The sequence below is a fragment of the Buceros rhinoceros genome, unplaced genomic scaffold, assembly GCF_000710305.1.
Source record: "Buceros rhinoceros silvestris isolate BGI_N320 unplaced genomic scaffold, ASM71030v1 scaffold28812, whole genome shotgun sequence".
NCBI classification, from domain to species: Eukaryota; Metazoa; Chordata; class Aves; order Bucerotiformes; family Bucerotidae; genus Buceros; species Buceros rhinoceros.
The window spans coordinates 472-15,858 of record NW_010398096.1 but is presented as its reverse complement, the minus strand read 5'-3'; the positions used below and the strand labels follow the sequence as shown (position 1 = coordinate 15,858).

General features: G+C 35.8%; 1 protein-coding gene across 1 annotated transcript in view; it reads left to right on the top strand.

Moving 5' to 3' along the window:
- Window positions 1–13,576, top strand: part of LOC104488855 (chromosome unknown open reading frame, human C9orf84) — a gene marked incomplete at both ends in the record, with an annotated part of 29,280 nt that extends 15,704 nt beyond the window's left edge. The window contains 11 exons of the mRNA XM_010130947.1: window positions 1,583–1,655; window positions 3,057–3,126; window positions 3,709–3,887; window positions 4,405–4,510; window positions 6,452–6,563; window positions 7,523–7,644; window positions 8,604–8,697; window positions 9,696–9,827; window positions 11,326–11,475; window positions 12,628–12,799; window positions 13,019–13,576. Of these exons, the coding sequence (XP_010129249.1) occupies window positions 1,583–1,655; window positions 3,057–3,126; window positions 3,709–3,887; window positions 4,405–4,510; window positions 6,452–6,563; window positions 7,523–7,644; window positions 8,604–8,697; window positions 9,696–9,827; window positions 11,326–11,475; window positions 12,628–12,799; window positions 13,019–13,576 (1,768 nt within the window). The remainder of the gene's footprint in view (window positions 1–1,582; window positions 1,656–3,056; window positions 3,127–3,708; window positions 3,888–4,404; window positions 4,511–6,451; window positions 6,564–7,522; window positions 7,645–8,603; window positions 8,698–9,695; window positions 9,828–11,325; window positions 11,476–12,627; window positions 12,800–13,018) is intronic.
- Between the last annotated feature and the right edge of the window lie 1,811 nt (window positions 13,577–15,387).

Genomic DNA, 15,387 nt, shown 5'->3' with positions numbered 1-15,387 from the left:
TCAGCAGGTACATCTGTACCTCTCTCCAGCACATATTCATCTTGCAGGCTAAATTCTAGGTAGCTTTAGTTTTAAGTTTTGCCTCCACAGGGATAATGCCTCTAATGCGTCAGCAATGATCTGTGTAGTGCAACAGTAATAATGTGGTATAATGTCTTTAGATAATATCTTTAAATAGCATTTTTACTTCTAATCAAATATTCCAGTTTAAGATTTCTTCCGTAACAGTTTGGTTCATAAAACTGAATTCCAATACTGATGTCTTCTATAATATTGTTTCTCCAAGTCTTGAGTTTCAAATTGCTGGTGATAAGAACCTCCAGCCCTGGATATGGGGAGAGCAAACTTGGGGCTACTGAGGGAGCTATTTGTAAGGTCGCCTTGAAATCTGGTTTTGAAGATATTGGGATCAGTGAGTAGTGGTCGCTTTTTAAGAGCCATATCTCACGGGAGTGGGTAAATGAGGTTACATCAGTCACCAGTGGGGTGCCCTAGGGCTCAATTTTAGGGGCAGTGCTCTTCAATGTTTTTATAGGTGATCTGGACACAGAAGTCTAATGTACATTGAGTGAGATTGCCCATGATATTAGATTAGGAGGAGCTGTGGACTCCCTTGAGGAGAGATCAGGATAGCCTAGAGGGCTGGGCTATCACCAACCACATGAAATTTAACAAGAGCAAGTACTGGATTCATCAGCTGGGGCAGGATGTTGCTGGTTGTATATAGGAGACCAGACTCTCGGAAAGAGATCGGGGGGTCTGGGTTGATGGCAGGTGGAATATGAGTCAACAGTGTGCCTGGGAAGCCAAAAGGGCCATCTGTGTCCTGGGGTGCAGCAAGCCCAGCACAGCACAAGTAGCCAACTGAGGGAGGTGGTTGTCTCACTCTACACTGGCGCAGCCCCTCCTCGAGTCCTGTGTGCACGTTTGGATGCCTCACTATAAAGACATACAACTATTAATGTCCCCTGCCCAGGGGAAGGAGACCAAGATGGTGAAAGGTCTTGAGGGCAAGACTGATTAAGAGTGGCTGAGGTCGCTTGGTTTGTTTGGTTTGGAAAAGTGAAGGCCGAGGGGTGACCTCACTGCAGTCTACAACTTTTTCAAGGGGTCAGCAAAAGGTGAGGTGCTGATCACCTCTCTCTGGTGACTGGTGATAAGAATCAAGAAAATGGAATGCAGCTGTGTCAGGGTAACTTGATATTAGGATATTAGGAAAAGGTTCTTCACTGAGAGTGTGGCCAGTCACTGGAACAGCCTCCCCAGGGATTTGGTCACATCACCAAGCCTGCCAGAGTTCAAGGAGCATCTGGATGATGCCCTTAGTCATATGATTTAGTTTTAGGTAGTCCTGCAAGGAGCAGGGAGTTTGGGCTTGGATGATCCTTATGAGTCCCTTCCAACTTGAAATAATCTATGATTCTGTGACTGTCATTCTAGAAAACTCTGAGGTTTCTAGTTTTGCCGCCTGCTTAGTCAATTTTGTGCTTTCTGTGCAAAGGAGAAAGAATGATGTATGCAGGCTGAAAGAATGAGTTTTTTTTTTATAGTCCTTGAGTTTATTTTACTTGTTTTCTTCCAGATACTAATCATAACAAGGATGGACTCTGAGAGAGAAAAAGCTGCCCTCATTCACACTTTATCTAGAGTAGAAGGTAAGTAATTATTTTTATGTGTGTTTTTGAAAGAAAAAGTGGCTGTTACTCTGTACTTTGCTGCCTGCCTGTTGGTATGCTTTCTGCAGGTGTTTCTCCCTTTTCTCCTCATCAGGAAACTTTCTCACTGTTTTCTGTTTCCTAACTCTTCCATCAGCCTTTTTCCTTTCTTGTAATTTTATTTTCCCCTGAGTAAGGGTTCTGTTATGATGTTTTCTGTTGTAAGAATGACACCCCCCCACCTGTCAAGTCAAAGATTTATTTAACAGAACACAAATGAGATGTAGGCAGTCCATTGTCAACTTATGATTGCATCCTCTGTCTTGGTCAGATTGTCTCATTGTTTTAGCTGATCAGTGGTTACAAGTTTTCTTCCTTGCAAACTTACGAAGAGCAGTTAGAATTTAGAACTCTTAACTAAGGTCCCTAGCATAAAACCTTAGATGAGTGGTTAGGTGCAGATCATGATTTCCCTCATCCATCTGTTGCTGACCTTGTTTGCTGATTTGCTAAATATGCAAGCATAAGCTGTAGCAGTCTATTAAACCCAAGGGAAAAAACACCGCTTCCAACATCCTTGCCCTCCACTGAAAGAGGTCATCAGGTCATCATTTTACTGTGAGTAATTTTGTACAAGCTTGCTCAACATTACAGATTGAACTGGTGAAACAAAACGTGTTTCAGGAAGATTGTTACTTGATGTTGTACTTATATTTAGAGCAAGCCACTGATTTCTTTCCTATCACTTTTTAAAATCCAGTTTTGTAACTCCTTCTTACTTGAACATTATCAGTGGTGTCATGTATTTTATTGGTCTTTTGCCTTTAAAAATAAATTTCCTGTGCTCTTAAAAGAAGAAAGCCTGTCTTTTAGAACGTTTTAAAAGGGAGGAGGCATGTTCACAATGTTTTTACTAATAATAATATTTAAGGAAATGTATTTTATTTGTTTTAAGGTTTTAAGTCTTGGTTGCAAACATGGGTCAGTCCAATTAACCAAACTTGAAGAGAGTCATTTGTGCCTCTCTTTGGCTACATCTTTCAGTCATACTTGTAAAACTTGAAGTGAACAGAAAGTGTAAAGGAATTTAATTGCTAAAGGAGCAAAGATGCTTCATTTTGCCCTAGCCTTTAATTTTTCATTTTAAAGTGATCAGGTTGTGAGTTCATGAGACATGGAACTTGTTATTTCTTCCATGGGTTCAAAACTTAAAGATTCTACATCATTATACCCGCCAGTGCAATTCCAAGTGAAATTGTGTAGGGCTTTATCAAGACAGTCAATGTAATACATAAAATTTTAATACGCTGTGTATTTCCACATTTGCTGCTTACTGCTGTGCATTGATTCATACTCACAGAGACCCATTGTTTGATTAAGGCTTTACTTCTTTTTATGCAGGTTTAAAAGCTATAGTTTTGAATTCTGAGAAAAAAAAAACTTTTTTAGGTTCCAGAGATATCATAAGCAAGTAAGTTATAATCTTGATTTTGAAAAATAATTCTTTACTCAGGACTGACATCAGTGAAACTTCTGTTACATTTATTCATTTCCATGGTACTTTCCAATCTGGAGTAAAATTTTCCGAATATGGGTCTACAGCTTCATTCTGGGAGGGCAGAATTTTCTTCACACTCCAGAGAAATGCTTAATTGTGAGGCTCAGAGGAACTTTTAGAAAACATGCAATTGCATGTTTTGAACTTTTAATTTTGTTTTGCGTGTTTTTAAAAAGAATTGTGTCGAAAAACATGTTCATTTTGCATGGTTTTTAGAAAGAGGTGGGGGAAGGACGTAAGATAATGACTATGGCATTGCAGGGAAATATGAATAGATCAAATAAATAATTAGAGGGGCAAGTACAGCTTTTAATTTTTAAATTTATTTTTAAAGAACTTACAGCTTTAAATTCATGAAGGGTAAATACTTTTTCTGTAAACAGACTTTAAACAGTGATAATTCTTCAAAGTAAAAATGCTTTTCTTTTGTTCTGAGGGTAATTCTACCTGAACTTAATTTTATTCCTTTTGTTTGTTTGTTTTCTTAAGCCTTAGTAGATACTCCTGTGTTATTGTACATAATCAGCAAATTGGAGCTGACTTCCCTTGGATACACTTCTCATTAGTAATAGAATATGATTATTCTGAAAACTCTTGCTGGAGAAACCTGTGCAAAAATCTGAATGTTACTTACAAGACTTTTAAAACTACCCTCCCTGAAACAATACAGATGGGTAAGTACTCTCCAGAATTGTAACAAGCTATTGGGCTGGTATATGAAAGGAAAGTATTTTTTGTTCCCTCAAATGTTAAGGTCATGTGCCTGTAGAAGAGAATGGGTAATAAATTATGAAGGCTAAAGCTAAGCAAACAGAGCTGGTTTATCTATACGGCAAGATAGGAAGGTTTTTTCTTAGGGTGCGTGAGCTCAGTTTTGGCCAGGATGTAGTAGTAAATGTTGATAAAAGCTCTTTGCCAAGTTCATAGTTGTTCACAGTTTCTACAAGCTGTATCCACCCTTCCTCACACTAAGGGACTGTTGCTAAAGGAGTATAAATTAAAGCTTAATTTCAGGGACATTTAGAAGAGTTTAATTTTGAAAAAAAAAAAAAAAAAAGCAGCATGTATGGAAACATTTTAATGGGGATGGAATAAAGCTGCATTTTTAAAAGGTACATCTATTTAAATACCTAAATGTATCTTTAGTTTTTGCTTATGAAATTATCGTCTTACATATACAAAATGTTTCAGGGAATCACCGTGGTTCCTTTCTTCTGGAGGTACAGATTCCATATATTTTTCTTGCAAGTGAAGGTCTTCTTAATATGCCAGATATTCTTCAGCTTTTGGAGTCCAAGTGAGTGAAAATAACCTGTTTAATCTTATTGACTATTTATTTTCAGTTTTCCAGAACATGTGTCGTGTCCTACTGTATCATGTATTATATATCTACCTGGCTAGCAGATACATTACTACAATTACACTATTAGCATTTTAAAAGACAAGAAGATAATTTTTCTGCTGAAGTTGATAGCTTAGTTCTATGGATTCATACAGATGTCAACCCAAATGGAATTGGCTGATTCGTTTATTTTAATTATCATCATCATCATCATGGCTTGGCTTCGCGAACGAAGATTTGGGAAGGGCTTTTCCCACGCTTACTGCAAGCGCGCTGATGGCTGAAAAGGCCAATGCGCTACAGGGCTTTGCAAACGTGACTACACCCTTCGGGCCTGCGCGGTGGATTTTTTAGGTGAGGCGCAGCGTGCACGGAACTGGCCCCATTTTAATAATGATGAGCTGGCACTTTTAATCAAAACAACTTTTTTGGTTGTCTGCTTTTCCCTGAAACATTACTGGTAAACATTTTTTGCTTCAGTGTTTTTTTAGTGCTTGGAATAATTTTTATTTAACTCTCCGTAAAAATCACTTTTGGATTTTTTTGTTTTTTAACTACAGAAGCTATGCTGAGAAAAACAAAGCAAACAACAGTAAACCAGTCTCATTTTCTGATGACTCATAGCTTTTGGGAGAGGCTAGATTAAAAGCAAAAAACACTTCATGTATTAAATATATTAATATTCACTTAATTTTGAATACTCTTAAATCTGTACAGAAATTTTCATGCTTGTAAATCATTGCACATGTGCATTATTTTCTTTGACATAATTTTCTTGCATTTTGCTTTCACAATAATAAATACCTGATAAAGGTACGTTTTATCATGGAGGAAAAAAAAGTAAATAGGAGACAAAGCAGCAGCATCTCTTAAACACAGTGCCAGAGATGCAAATGGTTGATTTCACCATGTTGATGAAAAGATGTGCTGATTTTGATCCGTGCTGTATCCTTAAGTTAACTGTGAAGCCATCCTTGAGCTGTGTCCAGTTACAGTACAGTAGGAAAAAAAAAAATCAGGTTTGACACTTAAAATTTGAACATGTAATTTGATATGCACTTTTAAACTCTGACCTGTTCAAATTCTCTGTTCAGCCTGGCCACAAGCTAAACAGTCAGGAATGCTTTTTGGTACTCTCTCACTAGCTCATTTTAGCACTCATGAAGTAATTAAATGGGTGAGCAAAGAGCTATATGGTTTCAGAAAAACTTATAGTACACTTTTTTGTTAATGTCTGCATACACTGTCCATAGAAGTTTCTAGAGGATTTACTGCTGCCAGATTCAGGTTCAAGTCTCACGTTTCCTAGGGATGAGGTCAAGTAGTGTGACAATTGTCTTATGTCACCTTCCACCCATTAGTAAGCCAAGACTCTCTGAAAGCTGTAAGCATGAGATGTTCATTCAGTGAGTCCTTGCTAAGGCAGTTCTCATACACTTAGAAAAATTTAGGATCATATCAATGGCAGTCATGGAGTTTTCACTCAATTTGCTTTCCCCGTGCTGCACAATCGTGAAAGGAAGAAAAGAAAAGCAATATATGTTTAATTACTCAAAAGGAGCATCTAAATTTATTTTCTTGATTTAGCTATCTTAATTTCTGTATTACGTCTTTTTTTTTTTTTTGGTAAGCTTAAAGGCTGTATATCAAGGTCATATTCAGTAGGGTTAGCAACATAATTGAATTAATCCAGTAATATTTCATTAACACTCTGCTGCTTTCATGTGTGTTCTTCAAATGTGTCTTAAAGTGAACTTGAGCATTTGAGAAAGATCAAGGCCTTAGAAGACTGTGTAATTTAAAAAATTGTATTGAGATATACGTTGTTCATTTCCTTTACGAAAATATTATTATTTTACTTAACCGAGATTTAATAAAATAATTTGGCTTCTGCAGGTACAGCATTACCTTTGTTGAAAGAAGCAGTAGTTACTCCTTAAAGCTCTTTGGAACTACAGATGGATATGTTGTGTTAACAATAGATGGATGTACTGCTATCTTTTTGCAGGTACAAAAGGCAACTAGAATGTCCAAATTCTGTTACACATTGGGTCACTTCTAGGCTGTATCTGCAGCCTTCTAACATATCTTTTCTTCTTGCAATCATATTGTTTCATGACACAAATTATTTCCAAATTCATTAACTCCAAAATTCTATCTGTGCCAGTTTCTAAAATGTCCTCATACCTGTACCTACATTTCTTCACAGAGTTGTAACATTTGACCTGAGATTGGATTGTATTAAATATAATTAAAGGATGTGTACTTGAAAACAAGGTTGTATAAAGGAATATTGTAATAACCAACAGATACACTAGATATATCTGTGACTGTATTTTCTTACCAGCGTGCATGCTAATTCCTCCCATTCAGATAGTTATCTGAAGTAGCCTAGAGAATAATTTGTCCTACTTGTAATAAAAAGTAATAGTTTAGACAATAGCATAATGCTTATATTCTGGTATGCAGCAGCAGATGACTTTACAGGTAGAATAACTGCTGCTAGAAGATACATAAAGAATAAAATAACCAATCAGTATTGCAAGCAAAACACAGACAGACATCCCTACCTGCTACTGCAGTTAGTGATGTTGTCTTTATATATTCCGTGTAGTTACAATGTGATTTGCAGAAGTACTTCAGAGGTTTATAACAGTTTTTTGCATTATTAAAGTTTTGAAAAATGTTGAAAATATCCTAAAACATTAGTTGCAGTGTTTCTTTTTTTACAGAAGGTAAAAAGAGGCATGAAGCATTGAATCAGCTTTCCAAAGATCAAACAAAATAGAAGTTGGTAATACAACCACGTTTCCCTGAGCCACAGATGTGTCTTTAGTACCTGTGTTATTTAGCTGTATTTATGTTTGATCTAACTTCTCCATAATATGGCAAAGCACATTAAAAGCTTTTAACAACCATGGTAATATATTTATTTAGTTTTTACTTTTTATATTAATTTTACGGTAGAGTATGGAAGAACTAAATCATGAGAAGTCCTGTGACAATGTAATATCGAAGCTGATGGCATTATCACTCCAATATATGTGCTGTTGGATTGTTTTCTATTCCACAGAAAGACTGAGTTTGGAGTAAGTTATGAAATTCTGTTGTTACATTGGTATTTTTAAAACAAACGTCACTAAAGGAAGCTGCTTATTAGAACAAGCTAACACTCTGTTCTTTGAATTTCTCTGTAGGTCATTTCTCTTAGAACAACATGAAAATTGTAAGCCTGTATTTCTAGTGTGCTTTGGACTTTTCACTTAGTTGCAGTGTTGTGCTCCTACTGAAAAACTCAGCGTAATGATAGAAGTAACAATGATCCCTGGATACCTCAAAAAAGTTACCAAACGTGTTTGTTATGTGTTAGGTTATTTTTAGTCTTACACAAGAGATAAATGGCTGTTATAACATTAACAGGATTTCAGGCAAGTAATGCTAATGTGAGGTGTATTTCAAATCAACGGGTCCAGAAATTTCCCAAGAGTAAGGATATTAACCGCTGGAATTATTCTTTATAACTGTTTGAAGTAAATTAATGCCCACAAATACACTGTGGGGGTTAACAAATACTGTGTTAGCATCACTGTCTATCATGTGCAAAAGGGAGACATTGGAAGTGTTCTTCCAATCCATCAGTAGTTCTCCTTTTGCTGTGGAAGCACAGTTTTTGTTGACAGAGTTCATACGTGTTCATTTATCATCTACTGGGGGATTTTTTTTCATCAGCAAGTGGTAAGTTTTCCATGCATCACCTTTCCTCACTGTATGATTTTTCTCCAGTGGCTGACACTGATCCAGTCCTTTCAGTTCAGGCCAGGCTTGCTTTGCTGTGGGGCTGACTCCATTTTCTTCCTCACAGTGCATCCTTCAGCACTCAGTCACTTAATCTGTCCTCGTTCTCCTTTCACAGATATTAATGCTCAAACTTTACCAGTATTCTGAATTCCATGAAATGAAACAGACAATTATTAATAAATGGACAAATGTTTTGGAATTATTACATAAGTTTATTAAATATGAATGGTCCTGTGAAACTGTTTTATAGGTACAGTCTCAGGGGAGATACTCTGCTTAACCTCGTGTTAATTTATGCCACTCTAATTGAACTTACACAGAAGTTAGAAGACTTTGAAGTGAAGGTAATATTTTTGGTAACAAACTCTTTTTTAATCTTCACTGCATGGTATTTCTGAAGTGCTTCATCGAGTATGTATTCTGCATTGAAAACATAAAATATCTCAATATTACTAAAAGAAGAGAGAGGAGCTTACTTCGCTGCTGCTGAAGTCAGTGGAAAGACTCCAGTACGGATTGAATCAGAGTCAAATAGCAGCTGAAGTGTTTTAATGACTAGGAGTAAAAAAATAACATTGTATCTTTAATTCTGTAAATTATTAGAATGTGCATTAGTCCTGCTTATGGCTTAATTTGATCTTCCAGATCAATATTATGCTACTAATATGGTAGAAGAGAAGTAAATGTAATTTTCTCTGCTATCAGCTAGTTTGCTTTATTTTTTTATGTGGCAATATAGATTAACTTTTTTCATTATAAATCAGAAAATGCAGTATCTAGAATAATCAATCTTAAAAAATGGAGCAAAAGTTTCATTCAGCTTACCAAGTTGGTGTCTGTAACTTATTTCTTCTACATGAAATAACATCTTTTTAGATAATTTCTTACTTATTTGCCTAATACAATTGGTTTCAGATTTAGCTGGTTAAATGAAGGTTAAAGAGAGGACAAAGCTTTTTTCTTTCCATGTATTCAGCAGTATAGTTCATGTGGAAATTACTTAGACCTTCCAAGTGTTACATGTCTTCTTAAAGTACAATAGGCATCTCAGAACTACCTGTTTTATTAGGAGTTCATATTATACCCGTAAACTTGATCACATACAAAAGAACAGATTTCACCTAGATAGGATTTGCGTAAGTAAGGAGAGTAGTTTGCAGCCGGGCTACTGGTCAGAGGCTGGAGTTCCTCCACATGATAAGCATGGATTAAGTTTTAATTACTCCACATTGCCAGCTGTTGTGTTCAGGGTAAACATTAAACTCTCGTATTTAACTTCTGTAGCAAATTAGGACATTCCTTGGTACAAGTTTTAATCAAAAGTGTTACATATCACTTTTAGGTAGTTCTTGTGCCAGGGATTGAAGAGACAGCACTGGTAATTCGTCAGATCGCTGACAACGTTTTGATAGCATCTAGTATCAGTCCTCATGAGTGGTTGGACAAATCCTGGCTTTCTGTTTTACCATCTGAGGTTTGCATTAAGTTACACTGTTTTCTCCCTGTTTCTCAAACTCATAAAGTTCTAGGCTTTTTTTTTTGCTGTTATCTTAAAATTTATTATTAAAATAAGCATTATAATATTTTGTATGTTATTATATATATAGTGTATATATAAGACATATATTTTATATGTATGTATATACACAGAAATATAATGCTTCCATCATCCTTGCAGCACAGTAGGTGCAATTTAGACTTTCCTCTTGCTTTCACTATTAACCAGTAGAGGCATGCATCTTCCACATCCACTGGCCGATGTGTACCGTTCCACAATCCTAGGCACTAAGTTCAAAAAACTATCCAGATTGTTAAAGATAAACATACAACAGCTCACTTGGGCAGGAAGCCAGATCCATTACTGAAGTCAATGGTGTTGCTTACAGACGTGCTTTAGTACAAGGTAGTATGAATTTGTTTACCTTCTCATGCAGTAGTTGATTTTGGATACGTATAACAAATGCTGGAACAGGTCTATCAATCACATCAAATGCATGATGTCCTTTGACTTGTATATTGAGGTTTTCAAATTAAACATATGGATTTGTTTCATTTTATGTTGGAGCTTTCAACTCCTTTAAAGTTGTGATCCTTTTTGGCTTTTGCAAAATGCAGAAGCATTTTAAAGCAGGTATTGGCATGGCCTTTCAAGTGTGGGATATTGGATTATAGGTTTTCCAATTTAGAGACTAAGGATACTGATAAAAACCTAAGACGAGTCATTGATTACGTTTTGTCTCTGTTAAAGGTGTTAGAAACTGGCATCTGCTGATTGCAGAGCTTTAGGAAAGTCAGGAATTGGAAACTAACATTCTAGAAATGCTGAGGCTCTCACACTGCTGCCCTCTCTGCGACATTCAGCCTCCCCCTAGGGACTCCTGCCCTGTCCACCTGTCTCATTGCTACAAACCTAACTTTGATAAAACAAAACCAGCTTTGTCAGTATCTCTTGACTTAGGTAATTCTCTTCAAAACAAAGAATAAACAGTCAATCTGGTGACGCGTTTTTAAATCAAGTTCACATGATTCACTGGTTTCATTGTTCAGGTTAGAAACACCTTTATACTGTGTTTGCTTTTTATCAAACTGCTATGCAGAACTTACTCTTCCTCAAAAATGCTACAGTGTTACATCTGTAGTAAAAAAAAAAAAAAAAAAAAAAAAAAAAAAAAAAAAAAAAAAAAAAAAAAAAAAAAAAAAAAAAAAAAAAAATTTTCACCAGGCTATGAAAGTACGCTATTTGAAAGTTCTATAACTGCTATGCAGAACTTACTCTTCCTCAAAAATGCTACAGTGTTACATCTGTAGTAAAAAAAAAAAAAAAAAAAAATTTTCACCAGGCTATGAAAGTACGCTATTTGAAAGTTCTATTTCTATGGTATACTCTAGAAACAAAAAAAAAAGGGGGGGTGGGGGGAGGGGGAAATGTTCTCACATATCAATCCATCTAACAAAATAATTTCCCTTTCCAGACAGAGAAATGCCTGCTTGCTTTTCCATGTATCAACCCTCTGGTTGCTCAGTTTATGTTAAAAAAGGAATCTTCGCTGAACAGGTTGTTTCTGGCAAGCTTTGAACAGCTTCAGGAACTTCTGCCAGAGGTTCCAAAAAAAGTTTTAAAGGTTGGCCAAAATTAATTTATGTATTAGATCAATCTTTTTGCACTGTTGTAATAAGATTTTTTATCTGATTACACACATAGTTGCTGGTGTCATTTAAAAATTAATTATATGCTTTGGCATATCGTTTATATCTAAAACATTGAGCCTGCTTATTCTCATCAGATTTCATCAAGCCACCATTATGTTTATGTGAAGATAAGAACATTTTTTAAACTGGAAAAATACTCATTTGATCAGCTTCCTCTCCAAGCTTCATCACATGAAGTATTGTATCACCATACAAGCTTATAAGTTTACCTAATATAAGAAATATTTTCCAATTAAGTTTTTCCAGGACTTTCGTCCTACCTTCCTGCTTGCCTTTCTTCCTGCCTTCCTTTCTTGCCGTCTTCCTGCTGTCATTCCACAATAATAAACCCACCATTTATAAATTCATAGTATCAAGCATTTGAAAGAGCCCTAGAGGTTAATATGAAGAATTCCATTAACTAAATGCAGTCACCTCTGCAGTTAGAATTGTGTGCTTCTACTGATTCAGTTAGGCCAAGCCTGGGAAAATTATAAACTGATTATAGACAGCTAATTAGATAAAAAAACACACGGTGTTTATCAGCCAAGAAAGTGGGACAACAAACTTTCATGTCAGAAGCATTCAGTTAAGGAGAAGGAGCAAGTGAACAGATGTTTGGGTACTGGATATCAACTTGTGCATCTTATAGTAATAACTGCATATATATAAAGCTGTAACTGAACTGAAAAACAGAAAAATATCTCATTAGTTTAATTCCTCTATGACATATGGTATGTGCCAGTCCATATTAGACACTTCTTCCTACAGTCCTGGACTGTAGAAATAGAATAAGGAGATTTAGAAAGGGAGTAAAGTATATTGATTGGTATTGATCAATAGGTATTCATTTGCTGTGTTTCAAGAGACAGGCTTTATTACTTACTCCATTTATAGATTTAAGACAGGTGCCATGTTGTCTGTAATACATGCCTCTCCTTCTGTATTGGTAAGTCTTTTCCTTTTCCTTCCAGTAATCAAAAATTTATACATCTTAGAATCCTAACAACTGATTTAACTTTTCATATGTGACAGTGTAAACATGCTATAAACACTCCTCCAGTATCTTTTTGTTGGTGTTTTAGCATTTTAGTGACATGACATCTTCATACAGCCTAAATACTGCTGCTCCACTAGAAACAACAGTGGAAGGTGCATCACTCCCAGTAAACCAGAATAATTTCAACACCTTCTATCTAGATTATAAACAAAATCATCAGTCTTTAGAGCTGCTTGACAAGGCACGAAAAAGCACAGGTAATATCTTGAATTACTAGGACGATGTGTCTCCTTTGAAACTAATTGAAAATCTGAGTGTATTAGAATATTTATCTGCTAATCGTGAAAAGGTCAGTTGTTCTGAGGATATAAACTGCAACTGAAATGCTCAATGGCATCTTGGTTTTCTGTAAAATGTAAAGAAATAAGCTAATTTTTCATTCTTTAAACAGAACGGTTCAAATTTTTCTCTACCAGGAACATCTCATACGAATTCTGAAGCCACGATTTCTCCACTGGATCATCATCAGGGTTTTTTTGACTCTGATCTTCCAAGCTATATTCAAAAGAAATCATGTTCTTCAGAAGTAATTACAAGGAGGAAGCAAAATTTCTTTGCTGTGCAAAAGGACTGTGAAGATTTTGCTCATCGAGATGTTACAAATTCTCTCTGTGTTCAAAGACAGCCTTTCAGGATGCATTATAGCTCTGATCGCGCTTCCAAAAACGCTGAAGAAGAGGATTTCTTTGTGACTTTCACTGACTGTGCACCTCAGGAGAGCTCTAAGAGTTTTCTGGAAACGTTTAGAGACACTGCATTTAAGAGTCCAGAAATTCTGACTGACCAGAACCCATGGAACATCTCTTCATCCCCAGGCCCATGTGATTCATTTGCGTCTGGTGGTTTTCTCTCTGATTTCTTTGTTGACCCAGATGAGCTTCAAAGTCTGAATTTTCACCAGATAGGCAGAGAATCTGAAGGAAAGAGAAAACAAAGTCCCCCATTCTTATGGACCACAGAAAAAAATAGAACAGGTATGTCCAAAGGAAGCAGAATATGATGGAATTCTGTTTGTAACTCGACTGGAAACAGGAGTATCTGTAAGACTAGATTTTGTATTTTCTTCAAGTAGTTGTTCTATCCAGTGCAGTCCAACAGTTGCATGTTTCCTTTACTAAAAAACTTACTTGCATATATATTTCTTCTGTGATAAAATGTTCCTAAACATTTATTTTCTGTTTTTGAGCATAATGAATATTTAAAAAAACAAAAAAAAAGAATTGTGTTATTGCCATTTTTTCCCTTGGTAAAATATTGAAACGTGTAGTTCTCCAAGAGCTTTAGCCTCTTCTCTCTCTGATGGTGCCTCATATGTGCCTAATAAACATGCTAGAAACATGCGTATTTTAAAAGTTATGAGGAAGATTATTTCGTAAACATAGGTTTGGACAAAGGGGGGAAGATTAGAAAGTATTTTCTCTAAAGGACAAAAAGTAGATTCAGCAAATTCAGAGAGTGAAATTTAGATACTACTAATGGCTGTGTTTTGCTGTTGGTGTAGTCAAGTAAGTATTTCACTCTGGCAACTTCCTAAGTTTGTTTCATACAGTTTCCTTATTCTTGGAATATTTTTTTTTAGTTAATGCCTTCAGAGCTAAACTCTCCATCTTGAAATCATTCCAAAGCTTGTTTCTTCGAATAGGTGGTACAGTGTGTATTTCAAAACTTTGTTTACCCTGAAAGTGTGTATGGTCCTTATATAAAATTTTGACTTCTCTTTTTTTTGAGTTTTCTTATCCCTGGTTTACTTTATCAAATATAATTAGCTTGAGACCTTTTTTGATAAGCCAAAATACGTATCCATGGTGTCTTAAGAAAGAAAGCATCGCTGTCAGACTAAGTATTACTGTATCATATGTTGTAGGGTTTTTTTTAATTTTGCTGCTTCCCTATAGGTGAGGTGCCACATTCCTTAAAAATCCAAGGTTAAACTTCTTAAATAAAGAGTCTAACAGTACAGATTTATGTTTTCTTTGTTGCTGCCTGTCATTAAAATACTTTCACTAACTGCATAAGAATCATTCATGAAAACACAAGTAACTAATTGATATAATTATGCTGCTTAAGGCAGTTATGGATGTAAAGAGAGGAAAAGTTAATAGGATATGGTGAACTGCTTTTAAATTTCAGCCTGTGTTTATTAAAATGTTCATACACAAACTGAACAGACCTGTTGTCTCTCTGGATTAAAATCGAGACTTGGGAGTTTTCCTAGGTAGTTAACAGTATTTCATTAACTTGTAACTGGCAGTGATAGTATAAAATTCTAAATAGAACAGTTTCAGTAGAGATCAGGGCCGATTCTTCTGGTACCATATTTTACAGTATTCTGAAAACACTGTGATCGCCGACTGATAAGTTTTCTGTAATACTCTTGCACAGTAGGGCAAAGGTGTACTTAAATCTGAATCAAATCCAAAAAACAAGGAAGTGATTTTTGGTTTGAGTTTTGGAAGAATAGGCTTGTTTTACTTTAGTATTCACTAGCCGAGGGAAAAACTAACATACAAAATAGTTGTGCATGCTAATGCCAAAAAACCCCAAACCAAACCAAAAAAACCCCCACCCACCTTAATAACAGTGAAAGCCTTCTGAACTCCCAAATCTAAGAAATGTGAAATGCCAAGTTCAAGAAATGTGTACAGAGTCAAGTTATAAAAGACACATTGGGAACCCCCAGGGATTTATTCAGGCTTTAGATCACATTTTTATTAAACCACAACCAATTAATACCAATATGCCAAGCCAGTATATCCACTGGAACAGATTAAATCATTAGGTCAGT